The sequence below is a fragment of the Aythya ferina genome, assembly GCF_964211825.1.
Source record: "Aythya ferina genome assembly, chromosome: 17".
Lineage (NCBI taxonomy): Eukaryota > Metazoa > Chordata > Aves > Anseriformes > Anatidae > Aythya > Aythya ferina.
The window spans coordinates 6,457,440-6,477,799 of record NC_140316.1 but is presented as its reverse complement, the minus strand read 5'-3'; the positions used below and the strand labels follow the sequence as shown (position 1 = coordinate 6,477,799).

Below are 20,360 nucleotides of genomic sequence, written 5' to 3'. Positions count from 1 at the left end.
GTTGCCATGGCAACGGCGCGGCCCGGTCCCGACCCCGTCCCTCCTCTCCCCCGCCTCAGCCCGCGGCCTACCCGGGGCGCCCCCCGAGCGCCGTGCCCCGAGCCGGGGCCGGGAAGGGCCGCGCCGCCTCGCCGCCGTCCTCCCGGCTGCCCCGAGCGCAGGGGGCTCCGGCCGGGGGCTCCTTGGTGCCCTGCAGGCCCAGCGCCGCGGCGGACGCCCTCTTCTGGTGGCGCCACTTGGCCCGGCGGTTCTTAAACCAGACCTGGAAGTGCAAAACACGAAGTGAACGCCCGCTGCAATCAGTGCGACTCCCCGCAGAGACTTTCCCCCACAATAAATGTAATACAAAGTGTAATCAGCCCTCCCCGGGTGATGGCATACATAAGGGACACAGGTTCAGGTGCAGGGCAGGAGCACGTCCATGGTTGTACAGGTGGTTCTGTGACAGGCTGGCTTTATGGCACCAGAAACCAGAACAAATACCCCAGCCAAGCACTTTAACACTCTTCCATTACTTGCCAAACCTAAATTCAGGTCTTTTGTCAAATACCCGAGAAAGGTTTCACACTGAAGCCCTGCCTCTGCAGCTCCCAACACAGACAGTGCAACCCCTCAGCCTGTGTTCCCCTGGGGTGACAGCAGGCAGAGAGGCACAACGCTCCCCCTGCCACCTCACAGGGCTGCAGGACCTCACCTCCACCCTCTCCTCCTTCAGGTGGATGCGGTTCGCCAGGTGCTCTCTGGTGATGACGTCCGGGTACTGGTTCTGGTGGAAAAGCGTTTCCAGGGCCTGCAGCTGGTCCTCGGTGAATATGGTGCGATGGCGGCGCGTGCGGCGCTGGATCTGCTGGAAAGCCTGCAGCTCGCTCGGGCTGCCCTGGGGACTCCTGCAGGCTCTGGCTGCCGAGTGAAGCAGCCGCATGGGCCAGGGGAACCTGGCGTCTGCAAGGAGAGGGACAGTCAGCGCCATGGGGACAAGGGGCTAAGACACAGCCCTGGCTCAAGGCAGGTCAGGCATCGACTGCATCCACACCTGTGAGGTGGAAGGAGCACAGCAGGCCAGCTGGCATGGATGAAAAGCTGCACGATCATTATGCAAGTGTGAGAAGGGCTTAGGGCATCGCTCAGGGAAAAGTGTGCAGGCAGGGAGCACTGGTGGTGTTTTCCTTGTTTACTTGCCAGTTACACAGTGGCCAGCTCCAGAAAATGACTGGAAACTTACATAGCGGATAGAGGTTGTGACTCCATCATGACTTGGGGGATTTCTGAACGTGGTTCAGAATGTGGTTCAAAGGATACTTTTGAACCACATGCTTGAGGTTTTTTACTTTTTTTTTTTTTTTTTTTTTTTTTTTTCCCAGATGCAGCAGTTTTACTAGATGTAACCAAGAATATCTTTCCCTTAGAGGACAAGTGAGATTTCTGAGGGTGGGTTGCATCATGAAGCTCAGGCACAGCTCTGTGCACTGGCAGAATGACCATGGGCCCCCACACTCCCTGGAGAACTTCCACCCCTGGAAAGATCAGAGTCTGTGTGTTTTACAATAAAGCAGCCATACCTGGTGATAAATAGCACCTGTTGTTTTTAAAACCCTGGCAGCATTGCAGGTAAGGTGCCTGCTCTCCCCAGCCACACTGAGAACAGATCCAGCAGTCTGAGGAAGCCAAGCTGGAGCTGTGGCAGGCCACATAGTGCCACATCGTCACACAATGCCCAGCATTTCCCCTCTACCCAGTGCCAGCACCAGCCCCTCCACAAGCCGCACGCAGTGCATCAATCCCAAAGACTCACCCAGCCAACTCGGAGAGTCCTGCAGGGGCCGGGCACTCGTGTGGGAGCAGCAGCAGCAGTTGCAACCTGCACCTTCCAGCTCTTCCTCCTCCTCCTCCTCTTCCTGCAGGTTGCTGGCCGTGATGGCCTCCAGCTGGCGCAGTCCCTTGGGCGTGCAGTCCAAGATGCCCCGCAGGCAGAGCGGGACCAGGACCTGGGAGCTCTTCTCAGCTGGGCTGGAGAGGATGTTCTCGATGCTGAACGAGCACTGCAGACCTCTCCTGCCTGAGCCGGTGTCTGGTGCTGGCTCTGCAGACATCCTTGGCCAGGAGCAGCGGCCGTGGGAACAGGAGCTCACGCTGAGTAGGGTCTGCTCTCTGTGCAGACTCTGGAATGGGGTCTTGCAAGGAAAAAAGGCAGCTTACATAGCCTTCAAAGCAGACCAGTGAGGCTATCCAGAATCGCTGCTTTGTCCCGGAGTTTCAAGTGACTGTCATTCTTGCAGCAGAGTTTTTATTTTATACACACGTGCACTTTTTCTCCCTCTAACCTAACTGCTTTATGACTGAAGCCACCCTAAATATATATGGAGAGATATAATCCTTTTGGAAAGAAAACCGTAAACCCCCTTGTGAATAAAATAAATTCTAACTAATCTTGGCGGCTTTGTGAAGGGTTAGTGTGGATCTAAGATTTAGCTAATCCCACAAAAATGACTCCAGAAGGAAATCTGATTTCTCCATCTCGGGTGTAGATTTGAGGCGGTTATGATCTCCATTGTGCCGGAGCCTCCAATTCAGGGCAGGGGGAGGACAGCCGTTCCCAGCCCGGAAATGGACCGGAGGATTAACTCCTTAAAAGAAGCAAATTATCCCTTTCTCTGGCCAAATGAAAGCTTTCCCATCAAAAGAGAGCTGTCATAACATACAATATGAGAGAGAATAGAGTTCAGCTTAATAAAAAGTCATTTTTAATGATAGCATAGCCTTGGCTGCACCAGAACTCTCTGCAAAAGTCGATTTATTTTCTGCTGAGAGCAGAGAAATCGTATTTTCCCTCCTCCTTTCCCCCACCTCCATTGCCCTAATCAGAGTAATAATACTGATGCTTTGCATATATCTAACATGCTCTTTGTCAGGATTCAAATCCCGTAAGAAATCAGATACGTGGCAGCTCGTGGCAGCTCAGTGGCATACAGCCACCTCCATAGAGCCACCTGTGAGGGGACAGTGGGGCCGTGTCCCTACTCAGAATTTGGAGGGGGCGGAAAGGAAGGGCACTGCCTCTGCATGCATGTAGGCAGTCCTGCTGCAGCTCCTGGGGAAACATGACTAAATACTTCTAAATCCTGGCAGCCCAGAATTTAACCACTGATTTTATGCCCATTTTATGGGACAACCAGGCTTCTGCAAGGATTTGTTGGTTCAGTTAGCAACTTCTGTCCAGAAACAGAACCTCTGGGGAGGTAATATCCAAGAGCAGTCACTAGTCCAGGACTTGTCTTGGGCACGGATGAGGTTCTTGCGCTGGGCCTCATGAGAAAGACCAGGGCTGGTGGGCACGGTCTCTGCAGGAGAAGGGAGACCTTCTGTATCAGCCTAGTCTGAGACACTTCAGCACTAGAAATGCCCCGTTTCTTACAAGGGCTCAGTCTCAGGCACAGCATTTTTGTCACAGCCACCATGGCATACATCACAGGGGAAGGAAGGGGCTTTGTAACAAGGAACAGCATAGGTATCTCCGGTTAAATTGGTGGTGATGACAAAGTGCTTGGGTTCATGACTAAAATAAGTAGCTGGAGCTAAAACAGGGAAGTTGTGGTTGAGCTCAGGTTGCTTTGGAAAGTTTAAACCTGAGTTTTCTTGCCCTCAGTGCACCTTAAGCTAGCGAGCTAGCGAGGCTTTGGGAACTTACTGGTGGAGCATTCCTGCTCGGTATTTCTTGGCAGGGGAGGTAAGGCACCAGCCACACTCCTGGTGCAATGAGGAGATACACGAGAGCTGTGAAACTCCTGTACAACAAACATCCCTGTGGCACCTCGTGGAAATGGGAACCTGTCCTCAGGGGGTCCCCATCTCTGGTCCTCTTCCTTTTTTTGGTCTTCCACCACCAGGAAGGGATGCCAAATTGCCTTTCTACCCTCAAATCTCTTTAAAATCTCACTTAAAACAGTATTTTTTCTTCCATCCCCCTATCTTGCTTCTCCTTCAGTGGCACAGGAGATGGCATGGGGATGGGTCCTGCTCCCCACACCATGCTGCTGCGGGGCAGGCAAGTGTGGCGTGGGCAGGTGCAGGATGCGACCCACCCTGCTCTCAGCTGTGATAATCATACAGCCGAAGCAGATTAATTCTCATTCCCCATCCTGCACAAAGGACGTCTTTCCCTGGCCTCCTCGGCCTGGCCCTGCCTTCCCACCACACATGCACTTAGCCTATTAGTATCTCCGCTGATTGCTTTCTTTCATTTCTCCCGTACCTTTCACTTCAGAAAATGGACTGGTAATACTTCTTTTATCAAAGAATTATGGGATTTAGGACCCAGATCTTACAAAGAGACTTTTGATAGCTGCTGGTAATCAAATCCCAATCGGCAGACACTTCTCTGCACCCTGTTACCGGAGAGGAATAAAGGAAAAGGATTACTGATGTTCTGTTTACTGAGCCTCTGAGAGATAGGATCGCTGGGCTATTTCATATTAGAAAAGGGAAGGAAAATAAAACAAGAAAGAAAAAAAATGCAGACAAGGGAGGACAATATAGATATAGATAAAAAGAAAAGAAACAGGCTCTTATCATTTTCTTATTGGTTAAGGAGATTCCAAAGCCATTATAGAGGATTAGCAAAAAGGTTAATCTGCTTTAGCCGTTTGCTTGTCAAAAGTGAATTTACAGGGGTTGAAAATCCTTCCTATGGCAAAACCTGAAAAATCCTCCTCTTCCTCCCCGACCCCTGCCTTCTGCAGGCAGCACAAGGGGAAAGGGAACCACAGCCTCAGAGACCCTGAAACATGGGAGCCCCTTCCCTTGCCTGGGTGCAGGCACCATGGGCACGGGGGCTCTGCTTAGGCAGTGCACTCCCTGATTCCTCACCGCAGTGCTGGACTGGGGAAGGAGTCGGTCTGCGGGTGCAAGCATCCTCCTGTGCCACCCTGATTTACTGGGCGGAAATCCAGGGATGTTTCCTTGGTTTATAATAGCAGCAGTGAGGGCAAACCTGGCCCCGTGGCTGGCTTTGGACTTCCAGGTTAATGTCTAAAGCAGAGCAGGGCTGGCAAACATTGCTGAAAAACATGGTCTGTCGGTTTCCAGATGCAGTGCTCTCCTGGGAGCCACGTCTTGGTGTCCTCCAAGCCGTGCTCTCCTGGGTGCCTGATGCAGCCATCACTCTCCTTAGTTCCTCTGCAGGAAGCAAAGCAGGAAAAATCACTCCTGCAGGGTCAAAACCAGCAAAGAGCATCCTGGGGAAACAAGCAGATGAGCTCACCCCGTTCCTTGTGACAGAAGGTCCCATTGCTGGTGACAAGAGGGTGGCGGGGGGACCAGGTTAAAGCTGGCACACATATCTGCTAGTGATTTGGGAACCGTGGTGAGCAGGCAGGAGGCGAAATCTACAGATGATGTTAAATGACATGGTTATGCTCTGAGAACCTGCTGCCACTGACACAATGTCCTCTGTCAATCTGGTACAGAGTGGTGTGTTGGGAGAGGCGGCTGTGCCAAGCAGAAGTGTTGGGCTTGGTGTGCAGGACACCTCAATGTCCCCTCTGCCAGCACCTCAGCCTTGCCCAGCTCCCCTCCAGTCCTTCCAGGGCTCGCTCCTCCTCCGACTATGGAAACCGCTCCAGATGTCGTTGTTTTAAGGCCGAAAACTTGTAGGCAGGTGAAGTGAGATCATGCTCACCCTTCTGTCCCACCTCTACTTTTAAAGCAAACACACCACCTTGGGCATGATGAAAGTGTGGCTGTGGCTAAGGGACAGAGCAGGCAAGAAGGCGGATTTTGGGGGAATCGCTCCGGGAAAGCCCGGGACTGGCAGCAGGGGTCTGGGAGCAGCTCCAGCACTGGCCCCGCTCGGTGCTCACCCGTGGGACAACCCCAGGGCTTGTGGACACCAAGCGCCCGACCTGGGGAAAAATAACAAAATAAATAACTAAACAAACAAAGGGAAAGCCACAAACAACCCTAAGGAAACAAACTAGAAGTGACACCCAACAAAAAACAAACCCAGGAGAGAAGCACGGGACAAACACCGCACTGAAGCACCCGACTTGTGCATCCCCAAACCCCCCAACCCCAAACCCCCAACCCCAAACCCCCCAACCCCAAACCCCAACCCCCCCCCCCCGCAGCCCGGGGAAGCCGCGGGCCCCCAGGCGGGCGCTAGGGGGGGCTGCAGCGGGGCCGAGCGGGGCCGGGGCCGCGCCATGGGGGCCGAGCGGGAGGCGCGGGCCTGCGCCGCCTTCTACGGGGCGCTGGGGCCCGGCGGGCCGGGCAGGGCCGCGCTCCGCTGCCTGCACAGCCTGCGGCTCTTCGCCGGGTAAGGGGCTCCGGGGGGACACGGGGGGACACGGGGGGACACGGGGAACCGGGGGCGGTTCGGGCAGCGCGGTTGGGACGCGCAGTACGGAGCGCGCCGCTCCGAATCAAAGCCACCCCCACCCAAATGGGGCACCCCCACCCCAACCTCCCACAGCATCAGGGCGTCCCCACCCAACCCCCCACCACACCAGGGTACCCCCACCACACCCCCCATGGAGCAGCCCTAACCCCCATCAAGCCGGGGTGTCCCCCATGCTCCCCTCCCGTTGCACCCCCAGCCCCAGCTGAGCCCCCCTGGGGCGCCCCAACTCGTCCATCCCGGTACCATGGCAGGAGCACCACGAAAAGATGCCGGGACCAGCACCTGGAGGAGGCCCTGCAGCTGGCGCGGGCGCTGAGCGAGGAGCTGCGGGCGCTGGGCGAGGCGGAGGCACGGCCGCTGCTGCGCTGCGTGCTGGCGTTCCAGCTGGAGGCGAGCGGCAGCTCCAGCGCCTTCCACAAACTGGAGCAGGTCTGTAACACACCGCCAGGCAGAGAAACGCAGCCGAAGCTGCCCTAGAAGCACGACACAGCTCGTGTTTCTCGGGGGTCCGCGTGGGTGGCTGACCCTGGGGTCTGTCCGCAGATTGTGACCCAGCTGGCGGTGGGCCAGGAGGCTCTGCTGGCCCGGGAGGTGGGCGCGCTGCTGGCCGGCCTGGCACCGCACCGAGAGGTGAGAGCACCCAGCACGTGGGGCAGCGACACCCCAGATTTGGGAGCATCACACGTGGGGACCGGCTACAGGAGGTTTTGGGGTGTGAGGCAGCCGGGCAGGGAGTGCCTGCGGCCGGGGATCAGCCGTGCTCTGCAGCACATCAGCTGTGCTGCCTCGGGGTTCAGCGCCAGAGCCCGCTGCTGACCACTCTCCTGCATGGGAGGGACTGGGAGCTGTGGGGAGCTTTGCTTGGAGGCTTTTCCCCAAAACACCCACACTGCGTAGCATGGCTGCTGCCATTGTGCTGGGTGTGAAGGGTGCCTGTCCTTCTGCCCCCACAGATGCTGTCTCCTGAGGACCTTCAGGCAGGTCAGTCTCTGCTCCTCGTCCCCAGGGGCTTCCCTGGGTGCCAGGAGGGACAGGGACCGATGCTGTGCCCTCACCCACAGTGTGCATGTTCATCGAGGACAGCAGCCTGGGCCGGGACCATTGGCGGCAGAACCTGGCCGCGCTGCTGCAGCGCCTGGCTGCCACCTTGCGCTGGGTGCTGCAGAGCCAGCCGGCACCAAGCAGCACCTGGGGCCACCTGGCCGTCAAGGTAGGAACCATGTTGGGGGGAGAAGGAGCAGTCAGGGAAGCCAGGGGTTTGCGTGTTCTTCAGAGACAAGGGATGCAGACCCTCTCTCTTCTGGTCCTCCAGGCCTGCCTCCAGCTCTTCCAGGCACTGCCGAAGGACGTGGCCCCTCTGGCATGGAGTGCAGCAGCAAAGAGCGAGACCCTGCAGAGCATCCTGGGGCTGCTGCTGGAGGTGGTGGCGGGGAAGGTGCGTGTGAGCCTGGTGGCACTGGAGGACAGCGCTGTACTCCCGTGGTTCTTTCCCTGTACCTGAGGAGACACTGCAGCATCTGGGGATGCTCTGTAGTTGGCCATAAGTGTCACAGGGGCATGGAAACAGTTTATGCATGTTTTTTTTTTGTTTTTTTTTTATGTGGTGTTTTGAGCTGTGCCTTTCCCTCCCCTTCTGAGCCCAGGCCCCGAGCAAGGACACGCAGCTGCTGGCAGGCACTGCGCTGAGCATGCTGGTGAACACAGCCCCGCAGCCCCAGAGCGGGGCCGGTGCTGCACAGGCCCTCTTCCAGCTCGCTGACCAAGGTGTGTGCTCCTCCCTGAGCTGGGAACCACCTCACTGGGTGGGCAGCAGGGACAGGCGTGCTGGGCGAGAGGGGATGGAGGGGACAGTGCCACTCACTGGCAGTCAAAGCCAGGCTGCTGCTGTGTCCCCCTCCTGCGGTGCAGGAGCCCAATATGCCACAGTCACTCTGGGATGAGGCAAGCCAGTCTGGGCAGTTTGGTCGTGGATAAATAGTTGGGTTTGGGTCTTTCCCCCAGTTAACACAGCCGTTTTCAACCAGGTGTAAGGGAGCTGAGGTTTGGAGAGCTGGTGGTAGAAAATCCCAGAGTCTTGGATCCAGCCGGGCTGGAGAGGCTGGTGCTGAGCAGAGGCCTGCTGACGTGCTGCAAGGGCGACATCCTCAGCTGCCGGCTGGACAGCCCCACACAACAGGTAGGAGAGTTCATACCCAGGGGTCTGGAGCCCCTCGCCCAGCTCTGCTTTGACAGCCACCAGTGGGGGTTTGGGATAAACCTCCTGATGTAGCCAGCCCACACCCCCTCACACAGCCTGAACCTGGGGCTGATCTCCCAAAGCAGCACAGAAAGCTCACCCTGAGCTGCTGGAACAGCAGAGCAGTGCTGTGGTCTTTTGTCCTGTGATGGGGTTTTCTTACCCCAAAAGCCTGCACCTCCCTGCTCACTGATGGGCTGTGTTCCTGCAGGCCTGCCTGCTGCTGGATGTGCTCTTCCCTGCTGTACGTGCCCTGAACAAGGAGCAGAAGGACTGCCACTACTACTGCTTCCAAGGTAAGGGACGGTGACCCCACCATGGCAGAAGACTGCTGCTAAGGCTGTTAACACCTGCTCCAGCCCACCGAATACAAACCTCCCTGGCTGCTGTACATCTGTGTGGGCTGGTGGGGAAGCGCTCCCCTTGTGCCCTGCTCCCCAGCCTGGGTGGGCTTTGCCACACATGGTGGCTGCATCGCTGTGTCTGCTTTTCTGCTTTCAGTCCTGGCGCTGTGGCTGCAGCGCCTGCAGGAGAACCTGCCTGAGCTCTGGTGCCTGCGGGGGGGCCGCATCCTGGCGGAGGACACCGAGCTGCTCCAGCAGCTCACCCAGCTGGTGTGGGACAACGCTGAGACCCCGGTAAGGCTGGAGTGTGCACCCCCAGCACCACCATGACCAGAAACAGCCCTTTCCTTGACCAGCTCAGCTTGTTCTGCTGCACATACACAGCCCTACCCTGTAGGGCAGGGATGGAGGTACCCCCACTGCAGCAGAGCTTTGCCCCTGCTCCCCATGCAGCAGGGCAGCCCCAGCTGACCAAAGAGCCCTGGGCCACATCTGCTGGCACATCCTTAGTACTGAAAGTCTGTGGCCACAGGAGAGCAAGGAGTCTTCTAAAGCAGAAAGACAGAAGGTGGGAACCACACTGACCTCTCTTGGTTGCCGTCCTTCCCCCCAGGTGGAGGGGGTGTCTGAGTTCATCCAGAGCTCCTTTCGACTGCTCCTGGAGATCTATGACCTCGAGTGCCAGCACTTCAAGGACCAGGAGAGACCCCTCTACCAACAGATGCTGCAGAGGGCGGTCTCGATGCCGTGGCAGATCAAGGCCAGATACGTGCCCCTGTGTGCCATCGTCCCCTACGTGGGCAGCCAGCAGGTAGGGAAGGTGGAGTCCCTGCTGTACGGAGCCTTTAGGCTGGCAGGGCAGCGTGCGGAGGTGGCAGACAGGACATCCCTCATGTACTCCTCACAGCCATTGCCGGCCTTTCCCCCAGGTGCTGGACACGTACCCGGAGCTGCCACAGCACCTCCTGAGCTGCCTGGCCACCAACCACCTGTGCCCTGCAGCCACCGAGCTCTACAGGGTGCTGGTGCGGCAGCAGCGCTCCGAGGGACCAGGGGGCACAGAGGAGGCCCTGGCTGAGCGGTGGGCACGGCGCTGGCTGCCCCTGCTGTGCCAGGCACTGCGCTCACCCCTGCCCATCCTACAGAGCAACGCCGCCAACCACCTCCTTGTCTGGACACTCCGGCAGCTCCCGGCCACCCACGCACTGCTGGCTGCCCAATTTGATGGCCAGGATGCTGCTGCGCTCCGGGCCTGGGTATCTCTGCTGCGGGCACAGAAGAGCATCGTGGGGACCCTGCCCCTGCAGGGCGAGGCGCTGGCACAGCTCCGCACCTGCCTGCGGGCCCGCGAGGAGGGCGTGCGGCTGGCAGCGCTGGGCCTCCTGTGCTGCAGCCCCAGCAGCGGGCAGGCCCTGTCGGGCACTGAGGAGCAGCTGCTGCGGGAGTTCCTGCCCCTCAACCTCACCGGAGACTCCTCTGCCTTCCGGCAGCTGCTGCAGGCGGCCGTGAGGAAGGCGCTGGTGCGGCTGCGGGACAGTGCGCTGGCCCGGCTGCGAGGGAAGGCACCCGTGGAGCCAGGCGAGGAAGCGGGGCAGCCCGACCAGGCTGTAGGTGAGGAAGCTGCTGCAGCACCTCTCAGTGGCCCCCAGGGCTTCGCAAGTGGCTGCCACAGTGCTGTGCGCTCTCCCCGCAGGCTTTGTGGAGTGGCTGCTGCAGCTCAGCGTCTCCTCACTCACCCCCGGGGCCAACTACCAGAGGAAGAAGACAGCTCTGCTCCTCCTGGCTGCCATTCTGGAGACCTGCACGGACACCTGGAGCCCTGAGAGGAAGAAGGGCCAGCCCCCACGTGAGTAGGGGCAGCCTGCCCAGAGCATCCCTGCAGGTCTTGGGGCGCTCCTGGTGGTCCCCATCCCATCCCACCACCCGCTGTCCTCGCAGGGACCATGTCTGCGCTGCTGAGCCACGCCAGGCAGAGCGGCTGCTGGGACTTCTTCTCTCGGCCCAACTTGCTGGCGCTGCTGAGCTGCTTGCAGGACAGCACCAACGAGGTGGGTGTCAGCAGCCCCCTCTCCTGCCCTGCGTCTGCCACCTGTGTCCCTACTCCCTTTCTTTTCTGCCTTGGCAGATCAGAGACCTGGCCTCGGAGCTGCTCGTCCGCTACTTCCCCACGGCGTTCCCCTCCTCTCTCACCCCGGCACTGCTCCAGCTGGCCCAGGACGCCCTCAGCAGCCCCCGCGTGCAGGAGGCTGAAGCCGGAGCTGTGCTGATGAAGACAATCCTACAGAAGTATGAGCTCAGGGTGGGCAAAGGCATGGCAGCCCCGTGGCAGCACCAGGATCTCCTTGGGGCTGACCACAGCCAGCAGTGGCTTGGGTTTGAGTTAGCCTTGCAGTGGTGGAGCTGGGGAGGGATGGGGTCTGCACAGCACAAGTTGGGCAGAAAACTCTTGTACTCACAGCACCAGCAGCACGTGCCTCTTCCTGCAGGTCAGATGGCAGCACCATGAAGATCCTGGAGATTGAAGCAGCCCAGACACCACCAAACCATGGCCTGTGCTTCGCCCAGCACCTCCTGCGGATGCTGCAGGCCCAGCACGCTGTGGCTCAGCAGGACCTGCTGCGGGCAGCAGCCGTGGCACCAATGCACGGTGCGTGCCTGGGCTGCTGGAGGAGAGAGGCCACAGCTTGGTGTGTGCCCTCCATCCACGCGTCCCATTTTGGGGAGATATTTCAGCGGGGAGGGGGCAGGATGGTGCTGAGCACCGCTGTAACGTGGGTTGGGCATTTGTGCAGGCGTGATTGCAGCCCTGCGGAGGTGCCTGCTGCAGGTGCCAGAGGTGGCTGCCTCCATGCGGGCGGCAGAGTCGGTGCAGAGCTGGCAGGAGTTCCTCACCAGCCTTGTGACCACTGCGAGGGACATCACCTCCCTCCTGCTGGGTGCTCTGCAGAGCCCTGGTGCCAACGAGCAAGGTGAGCAGGTCCCCAGGGGAAGCAGCCCTGGGAGCCACCCACACCTTCACCGCAGCAGCCTTGGTCCAGCCATGAGCTCCAGAGGCTCTCCCTCACGCTGCTCGCTTCTTTTCCTCTTCCCAGCGGCTGCCCCATCGTTTGCAGACATGGGGAATGCGATCGGCTCCCTCATCACGCTGGGGAAGGGGCAGCAGGAGGAGGAGGAGGAGGACTCAGTCCTGCTGTCAGAGGAGCACAGCCTGATCCTGACCTGCTGCTGGGTGTCGGTGAAGGTAGGAGCACCTCCACACGGCAGCACCCACTGCACAGCCTGACCCAGGAGCTGGGCACATCCCTCCCTGGGGGCAGGCAGGGCAAGCACTGCCCTTACCTGGGGGCTGCTGCAGCCCCCCGCTCCAAAAGCAGCCTCCTCCCTGCCTGCCCTTATGTAGCCCAGCTGTTTTCCCAGCGCTAATGGACCCCAGCTGTGCCAGAGCTGGGCTGCCCCTGCTCGCAGCCAGGCTGCTCTGACAGCTGCCCATCACAGCTCCTTTCCGACAGCCACCCGTCACAGCCTCTCCCCTAGAGCCTGCCCGGTGGCTGGCTGCAAAAAGGACATCTCAGCCACGCAGGGCTTGCAGCAGGCTGAGGAAACGCCGTGCTGCAGATGCTGTGTGCTCAAAGTCAGCTCAGGAGTCGTGGGCTGAGCTGCTGGCACTGTGTGCTCTGGGGTGACAGCAGCGCTTGCCAGGCACCCCTGCCACAGCAAATGTAGGGCAGGACAGCCGTGCTGGGCAGCACCACTGCCTTTCCTCTAACCTCTCGCCTCTTCCCCAGGAAATCGGGCTGCTGCTGGGAGGCCTGGCTGAGCTGCTGCTGTCGCCGGTGCTGCCTGATGCAGCGGGGCCTCTCCTGACACTTGACAACTTACAGACGGCCGCAAGGGTCTTCCAGGAGATCCTGCTGAGGTGCCGGCACTGGGTAAGAGCGTGTCCCACCTGGGGGGAGCTTGGCCGCTCTCCTGCCCCTCCAGACCCATCCATCAGCCCCGAGCAGAGGTTTCAGGGGGCTGTGGGAAGGTGGGAGCACAGGGAGCCCTGACACCGCTCTGCCCTAGGGAGCGGTGGAGGGCTGCAGCATGGGCTTCACCAAGTTCTGTGCTGCTCTGCTGAACCACCCCGACACGGAGCTGCAGGCGATCCCACAGACCATGCTGGACCAGGTGCTGTGCTTGTTCTTCCCCATGTTCCCTCGTCCCCAGGGCTGTGTCTGTGTCCCTGCAGTCCCGGTGTTGGCTGCTGGTCCCCTCCCCTGCGGGGCAGCTGCAGGCTCCAGCTTGCAGGTTTCCAGCGGGGTCTGGATGGGTTTTGTTTCTCAGGGGCTGGAAGCACTGAGCGGGCCTCGGAGCAGCTCGATAACGCGCCGTGCTGCCGGCTTCCCCATGCTCTTCCTCTGCATCGTCAGTGGGGAAAACCCAGCCCAGGCCCGGCCGCTCCTGACCCGCTGCATCCAGACCCTGCTGGCCTTGGCCTCCACGGCCCTGCCCCAGGACTGGGACCAGACCCTTGACCTCCCGCAGGTGAGCACAGCGGGCACCGAGCCTCTTGCAGTTACATCTGGCTTGGGGACAGGGTGATCTGCAGGAGGCTGCCCAGAAGGATCTGCACCTCAGTGTGAGGCTGCATTAGCACAGAGACCTTGGGGTGAACCAAAGCCACAGCCCTGGCTGCACTGCGCATCCCAGGAGCCCAGGAGCAGCTGCTGGCCCCTTGGCTCCCTGCTCTCTTCTGAGCATCTTTGGTTTGCATCCTGGTGCTCAGTGCAGCACAGCTGAGCTCTTCATGCTCTCCACAGGTGTGTGCCCTGCACGTGCTGCAGACGCTGGTCCGTGGAGCAGGGCTGGGCAGCGCACTGCTGTGGCACGCCACGCCAATGGTGGCCCTGGCACTGCAGGGCCTGGGTTCGCCTTGCTGGGCCATGAGGAATGCGGCCATCCAGCTCTTCAGTGAGTACCTGAGCCTGTGCTCTGCACCTGCTGTCCCTGCTAGCAAAAAGGGCAGCGCCAGCAGCAGGGGTTGATGCCTGCAGCAATGCCCATGGGGGAACAGGGACCAGATTTGCACCCTACAGCGCAGTGGGGACATGCTGGTGCCCAGCAGGTCCTAGAGCTGCAGCTTGGCACTGCCTTTCAGGGATGTTTAATCAGCCCTTGGGGTCCAGTGCCGAGGGCAGGCAGGGGGACAGGGCCTGACTCTGCTTTCTGCCCCGTCCCTGCAGGCGCTCTCACCAGCCGGCTGCTGGGCCAGAAGCGGAGCCGTGCCGAGGGCAGCCCCGCAGAGGGGCTGAGCCTGCCCGCCTTCCTGGGGCAGCACCCGCAGCTGGGCACCGTGCTGCTGGCTGAGCTGGGGGCAGCCACAACGGGGGGGCCCCGCCTGCGCCCCGCGCTCCACGCTGTCCTCACGCTCCTGGCGCAGCTCCAGCCTGGCCCTGATGGCCCCGACAGGTAGGATGGAGCGGACAGGGGTGGCAGTGAGGGTGCTCTGCCCCAAAGCGAGGGCTCGCCGTGAGGGTGCGTCACCACGCTGTGCCCTTTTTGCTCCGCAGCCCCTCCGCTCGCTTCCTGGAGCCACTGCTGGGGCTGGCAGCGAGCCCCATCTACGCCGTGCGAGCCATGGCTGCCAAGGCACTGGTGCCCGTCGTCCCGCCGCCCCGGCGCCCTGCACTCCTCCTGCGGCTGGCCCAGCAGCTCCCCGCGCCTGGAGAGGTCCGCTTGCACAACGCCCTGCACGGGCACCTGCTGCAGATGCAGGCGCTGCTGGCCCCAGCCCCAGGATCCGATGGGTGAGTGGCCCTGCACCCTCCCTGCGGCCCCAGCACCTTTTTGGTGTGGCCCTGCGTTGAGGCATGCTCATCCCCCCGCAGGCTGCTGGTTGAGGCGCTGCGCCCCGTGGCTCTGCAGCTGGAGGCCCGGGGCTGGCTGCTCACCCCTGCCCAGCGCTGCCCGCTCGTCCGCGCTGCCTTTCTGCAGGTCCTCGCCCTCCTGCCCGCCTCCCTCAGCCCTGGCTTCATGCAGAGCATCCGAGAAGCCATCAGCGCTGAGCTGGGCAGCTTCATGCTGGGGAAGGAGCCGGGATGTGCTGAGCTGCAGGTACTGCTCCCTGCTGGGGACATCATGGCTGTGCCCTTCTGTGAAGCTGGGGCATGGGGAGTGGGGACCTGTCCTGCTCACTCCATGCCCACAAACGTGCCTCACTTGAGGCTGAGTGCTGGAAGTGGATCCTGGTTTCCCTCCAGGTGGGCTCAGCTGTCCTCCACCAAACCATGGCGCGCTTCACATGCAGCGAGGCCACATGGCTGGCCGACAGTGAGAGGATCGGTGCTGTTTGCTCGCTTCTCCAGCAGCCAAATCCCGATGTCCAGCTTGCCATCCTCAGCTGGGTGATCGAAGGGGAGGGAGACAAGTGTGAGGAGCTGGAGAAGGCTCTCCGGCTGACGCTGCTGGTAAGATGAGGCTCAGAAGTGGGGCACTGACACACAGCAGCACACAGATGGGTGCTCACTGAGTGGTCCCTGGTGCTCCTGTATCCTGGTGCCATCTCTCGAGGAGGCACAGGTCCAGAGCATGTTGCTCAGGCTGACGTGCAGCCTTTCTGGTGGATTTGCTGATGGCTGCGTGGTCCCATGCTCCCAGGGGCACTAACCATGTACCTTCTTTCCCGTTGTTGACTAGGAGAACTTACAGTCTGTGCTGCGAGACAGAAGGAACAAAGAGTTCCTGAAATTGTACCTTGAGGCTTTGATGCATCTTTGCAGAAACCCCTCATCTTGGTCCCAGGAAGCTTCCCCTAAGCTCCAGGGCTCCTCCTCAGCATGCGTGGAAATGCTGCTCCTCATGATGGAGACGGAGCATCCTGGCCCGGACCTCCTCTTCCAGGCTCTGTGTGCCACCAGCCTGCTGCTCGCCCTCGGGTACGTCTGTGCCACATCCGGGGCTGAACCTTTGAGGATGTTTTTCTTAGCCCTCGGTGGAAACAGAGCCACGGCTCATGACTGCTTTGTGCCTGGATCCTACGATCTCGGGGCAGTTGGCAGCCTTTGGTGTCCCCAGTGGAGCTGGGAGGTGTGCTTGACCTGGATCTCCTGCCCTTGGACAGGTTTGGGGACGAGGACAGCCCACTGGTGTGGCGGTGGGTCGCGGTGCTGGAGGTGTGCAGCCGGTCGCTGTCAGCTGAGGTGCTGCGTCTGGCGGCTGCACGCTCCCTGCAGACGGCGGGCATGGAAGTGCTGCGGCGGTCCCTGGGGGCTGCCCACCCCTGGCTCGTCCCCGCGGCGCTGCGGTAGGTCCTGAGCTGGGTGGCCAGGCTCACGGGAATGCCACTGCCTGCAGGCGCTGTGCCTTCCTTGCAGCGTGGGCTGGTTGTGCAGGGACATTTTATTTCCCTCCCTCCCAGGGTGATAAACGTGGGCATTCACCTCCTGCAAGATGAGGAGCAGGAAGTCCGGCACGAGGCCGCGGGTTTCGCCAGCCTCGTGGAGCACAGCGTGGGGGAGCCAGGTGGAGGCGGCTGTGTCCTCGTGCAGGGCAATGTGGGGCTGCTGGGCCTCCTGCAGCTCCTCCCGCAGGAGTTCAGGCATCACCCGGAGACCTTCGGCTCTCTGCTGCAGCACCTGCCTGTCCTCGACCTCAGGGGCATCGTGGAGGAGCTGGAGGCCAACAAGTGAGTGCACAGATGAAGGGCCAAAAGGGTGGTGGGCAGAGCCACCCTGAGGGTCAGGGAGAGGGATCTCAGATGCCTGGGCATCGGGGAGCGTTAGGTAGCCTCCAGGGCTTCCCTTGTGCTTCGGCTTCCCTCCCAGAGCCCCCAGCCTGTACAAGGAGGACGAACCCAACGTTTTTGCGGAGCCGGCTGTCCTGGCACAGCAGCTGCTCCCCTTCCTGCTGCAGCTCCTGGAGAAGGTGCCCGATGCCAGCCCACTCCGTGCCTCGGCCCTGTGCTGGCTGAAGGCCACAGGCCCTGGAGTCCTGCGGGACCTGCAGTACTGCAAGGACCTCTGGAGCCAAGGTACGGTGAGCTGGGGAGCGTTGGGATGCCCTTGGAATAGGAAACCTGGTGTCCTCACCCCTAGGGTCACCCTGCCTGGCGGAGCCCAGCTGTACTCACCACGTCTTTACCCTCTCTCTGCAGAGGCCGTCGCACGCTGGTGGATGAAGGCTCTGGGCTGTGCCAAGCTGCGGGCAGCCCTGGCCGTGCTGCTGGTGAGGGCCAGGCTGGTGGCCCACGCGCTGCGAGTGCTGGGTGAGAGCCACGGGGCCATACCGGGGCTGGGCTGCGACGTCCAGGAGCTGGAGCAGGAACTGGCGCTGGTACAGGGGCTGCTGGCACAGCATGGGCTGGCCCCTGCGCCCAGCCAGGGCGATGCACCGAGGGAACCAGGATCACTGCCTGGGAACGACTGATGGCTCCGGGCACGGAGTGGCGTCACGCTGAGCTTCTGGCTCTTGCTGCTGTGTCCCTGCGTTTTTTTGGGTGCTTGCTGCAGCCCTGCACCAGGTTCGGCGGTGGAACTCGGGGAACCCCACTCGCCATGCGGGACGTGCTCACTTTGGGTGCAGCAGCCCGTGCTGGTGGTGGGAGCGAGCAGGTCTTTGCTCTTCGGTTCACACGGGGTTCGGTTCACATCTCTGCATCCCGGTGGCACCAGCACAGCATCACCTCCCTGTGCCTGCTCCCTGCAGCACTCCCTGCCCCCGGGTCCGGCCGGGAGGACAGGACATGCACCCCTGTCCCCTGCTGGGACACCCGCTGACCGTTTTCAACCAGGATTTTGGCTCTTTTTGCGGGAGCCTTTTACCCCAAATAAAGAACCCCGAAACCACCTCGCTGTCAAAGCCTTTCCATGGCCCTACTCGGGGGGAGATCAGAGGGGAGCCGGGCGGGGCCGGGGACCACCGGAGGGCAGCAGCCAGCGGGGGAACAGCGGCGGGGAGCCGCGGGTGCGGCCCGAGGAGGGAGCGGAGGGGCCGGGGCTGGTGCCGGTGCCGGTGCCCAGCCGTGCGCCCCCCGGGGCTGCGCGCAGCGGGGGCGGCCCCGGGCGCTGCGGGGCTCTGCGGGGCTCCCGCTGCCGCCGCTCCGCCCCGGTCCCGGCCCCGCCCCGGCGCGGAACAGGATGCGGCCACATCCGCTTCCCGCAGCGCTCGGCGCGGCCCCGGAGGAAGGTGAGCGGCGGGGGCGGCCGGGGGCGGCCCCGGGCACGGGCACGGCCCCGGGCGCGGCTCCGGCCGGGTGACGGCGCGGCCCCGCTGGGTGCCCCCCGGCGGCTGCCGGCGGCGGGGGGGTCGGGGTCGGGGTCGGCGGGGCCCCCCCGAGCCCCCCGGAGCCCCCCGAGCCGCCCCCTGCTCGGCCGGCGCGGGGGCAGCATGAGCGCGGCCAAGCCCAAGCGCATCAAGTTCTCCGAGGAGGAGAAATTCCTCATCCTGGAGGAGTTCAGCCTGCGCAAGGACATCCTCATCCCCAAGAGCGGCCGCTACAAGAACACGCTGGACCGGCAGCGGGCCTGGGAGGAGATCGCGGCCGCCGTCAACTCGCTGAGCCCCCTGGTGCAGCGCACACCCGACGAGATCCGCAAGAAGTGGCACAACATGGTCATCGACGCCCGCAAGGAGCTGGCCATGGAGAAGCACCCGCTGCTCCGCCAGAGGCCCCAGGAGAAGCTCTTCCACAACATCTTCGCCCTCTTCAACAAGCCCAGCCCGCAGCTGCCCGACCCGCTGCTCTCGGGATCGTCCTTCAGGGTGATGGCGGCCGGGGTCCCGCCGGGGCCGCCCGCGCCCCTCTGCGTGGCCGGGGGGATGCTGGAGGTCGCCCCGGACTTGCTGCTGCACGGCCAGAGCGGTGCCACTGCCCCGGCCCGTGGGATGCTCTGTGCCACCGGCACCCCCGGCCCCGCTCCTGATGGCTTCCTCGGCACCCCCGGTGCGGAGCCCGACTCCAAGCAGAGCTTGCTGCCGGCAGGCCCGCAGCCCGGCATGGAGAAGAGACTGCTGCCCCCCAGCACGGCAGCCCCCGGTCCCGCCTCGCCACAGGGCACGGCCCCGGTGCTGCCGTCCAGCTCCCCTGAGCCCCCCCGGATCAAGTGCCTGCTGAGCCCGGCGCTGGCGTGGCCGTGCCTCGGCGTGACAGCAAGCCCAGCGGTGCAGAGCGGGGACAGCCCCGGCCCCCCGGCCTCCCAGGAGAACGGTGAGGTGCCCACCTTTCTGCCTAACCTTCTGCCTCTTCCCCCGTGCCCACCCGTCCCTACCTGGGGTCAGCCAGCCCCGCACTGAGGCTCCCAGCCCCGTTTCTGAAGTCGCCACGATGCTCAGCCCTGGCGGGGTGAGCTCCCCAAACCCACACAGTGCTGCAGCCAGGCTGGCTGCCAGCTCCAGTCCAGGCAGGGGCTGTGCTGGTGAGCGATGCTCCAGCTGTTTGTTGGGGTCTCCTCTGCCACAGCCCATCTGCCCAAAATGTGCCTTTTCCCAAGAGAGGAGCCCGGCCTCTCCCCCTGCCAGTGCCACGTCTGTGCCGGCACAGGGGTCACATCCTGCCCTGCTCCCCCCAGACCCGTCACTGCAGCATGTGGAGGTAGCTCAGGGGCAGGCTGAATCCTGCAGGTTTGAGCTTTTGGAGGCTCACAGGGGCTGCACACAGCACCCCCAGCCTGTCCCCAGCCCACGGCTGTGCCTCCATCCCCATCACAGACAGCCCGGCTCACCTCAGCGATGGAAAGGGCACTGCAGGAGGGAGAGAAAGCACAGGAGGCAGCGGTTGCCCTGGCTCTGCCTCCTCTCCTGCTCTAACTCCTTCCTTTGCTCCGTGCAGGCAGCCCGACGGCACCGGCTGAGCCCCTGCTGGGGCCGCGGGGCTGCAGCCACACAGCCGGGGAGGTGTCGGAGAAGCAGAGCCGGCTGCACACGGAGATCCTGGAGCTGCAGAAGGAGACCCTGCAGCTGCAGAAGGAGAAGATCCTGCTGGAGAAGGAGAAGCTCCTCCTGGAAATCATCAAACTCCGCAGGGAGCTGGGCACGTGAGGGTGCTGCGGGCAGCGGGGCGGTGCGGGGCAGCTGCCCCCATGGTGGGAATGGGGACGGGGACGGGGACAAGCTGCTCATCTGGTGATGGGCACTGTGACACCTTCAGCCCCTGCCTGCTACGGGGTGGGGATGGTTCCTCTGGGAGCCCTGTCCCATGGCCATGATCCACCAGCCCATTCTCCCGGGGGATACGGGACATTTCAGAGCACCCTGGGCGCTGGCACATGTGGCTGAATAAAGGTGAGCTCTGCAGTACCAGCGCCCAGTGCGTAGGGCAGGGACGGGGTGGGGGTCCCACAGGTACGGGAACGGGAAGGGGGGCGGCTGTGGGCTGACACGTGGCAGGCGGTGAGCGTGGGCAGCCCTG

General features: G+C 62.0%; 3 protein-coding genes across 4 annotated transcripts; 2 read left to right on the top strand and 1 right to left on the bottom strand.

The window, feature by feature from the left end:
• Positions 1–67: 67 nt before the first annotated feature.
• Positions 68–2,090, bottom strand: GSC2 (goosecoid homeobox 2; the record flags this gene model as incomplete). The annotated part of the gene is made up of 3 exons (XM_084539232.1): positions 68–262; positions 695–942; positions 1,793–2,090. 3 exons carry the CDS (start codon positions 2,088–2,090, stop codon positions 68–70), a joined length of 741 nt encoding a protein of 246 aa, XP_084395358.1.
• Positions 2,091–6,197: 4,107 nt separating this feature from the next.
• On the top strand, positions 6,198–17,799 carry LOC311446288 (tRNA (32-2'-O)-methyltransferase regulator THADA-like; the record flags this gene model as incomplete). 2 transcript variants are annotated; one of them, XR_014698825.1, is made up of 31 exons in its annotated part: positions 6,198–6,310; positions 6,646–6,823; positions 6,938–7,024; positions 7,348–7,375; positions 7,456–7,604; positions 7,707–7,829; positions 8,038–8,158; positions 8,419–8,570; positions 8,842–8,926; positions 9,132–9,268; positions 9,588–9,785; positions 9,904–10,585; positions 10,668–10,820; positions 10,913–11,022; positions 11,100–11,260; positions 11,461–11,621; positions 11,767–11,943; positions 12,067–12,215; positions 12,760–12,903; positions 13,040–13,144; positions 13,301–13,501; positions 13,777–13,927; positions 14,200–14,425; positions 14,527–14,763; positions 14,845–15,070; positions 15,217–15,423; positions 15,653–15,891; positions 16,077–16,259; positions 16,374–16,640; positions 16,868–16,985; positions 17,109–17,243. XR_014698825.1 is itself a non-coding variant. In XM_084539257.1 (31 exons), the coding sequence occupies 31 exons, from the start codon at positions 6,198–6,200 to the stop codon at positions 17,378–17,380; spliced, it is 5,628 nt and encodes a 1,875-aa protein (XP_084395383.1). In that variant the 3' UTR covers positions 17,381–17,799. The 2 variants fall into 2 exon arrangements, 1 of the variants encoding a protein (XP_084395383.1); XM_084539257.1 differs by having other exon boundaries at positions 16,780–16,985; positions 17,109–17,799.
• Positions 17,509–20,248, top strand: LOC311446262 (uncharacterized protein; the record flags this gene model as incomplete). The annotated part of the gene is made up of 4 exons (XM_084539231.1): positions 17,509–17,590; positions 17,745–17,975; positions 18,090–19,160; positions 19,782–20,248. 4 exons carry the CDS (start codon positions 17,509–17,511, stop codon positions 19,988–19,990), a joined length of 1,593 nt encoding a protein of 530 aa, XP_084395357.1. The 3' UTR covers positions 19,991–20,248.
• Between the last annotated feature and the right edge of the window lie 112 nt (positions 20,249–20,360).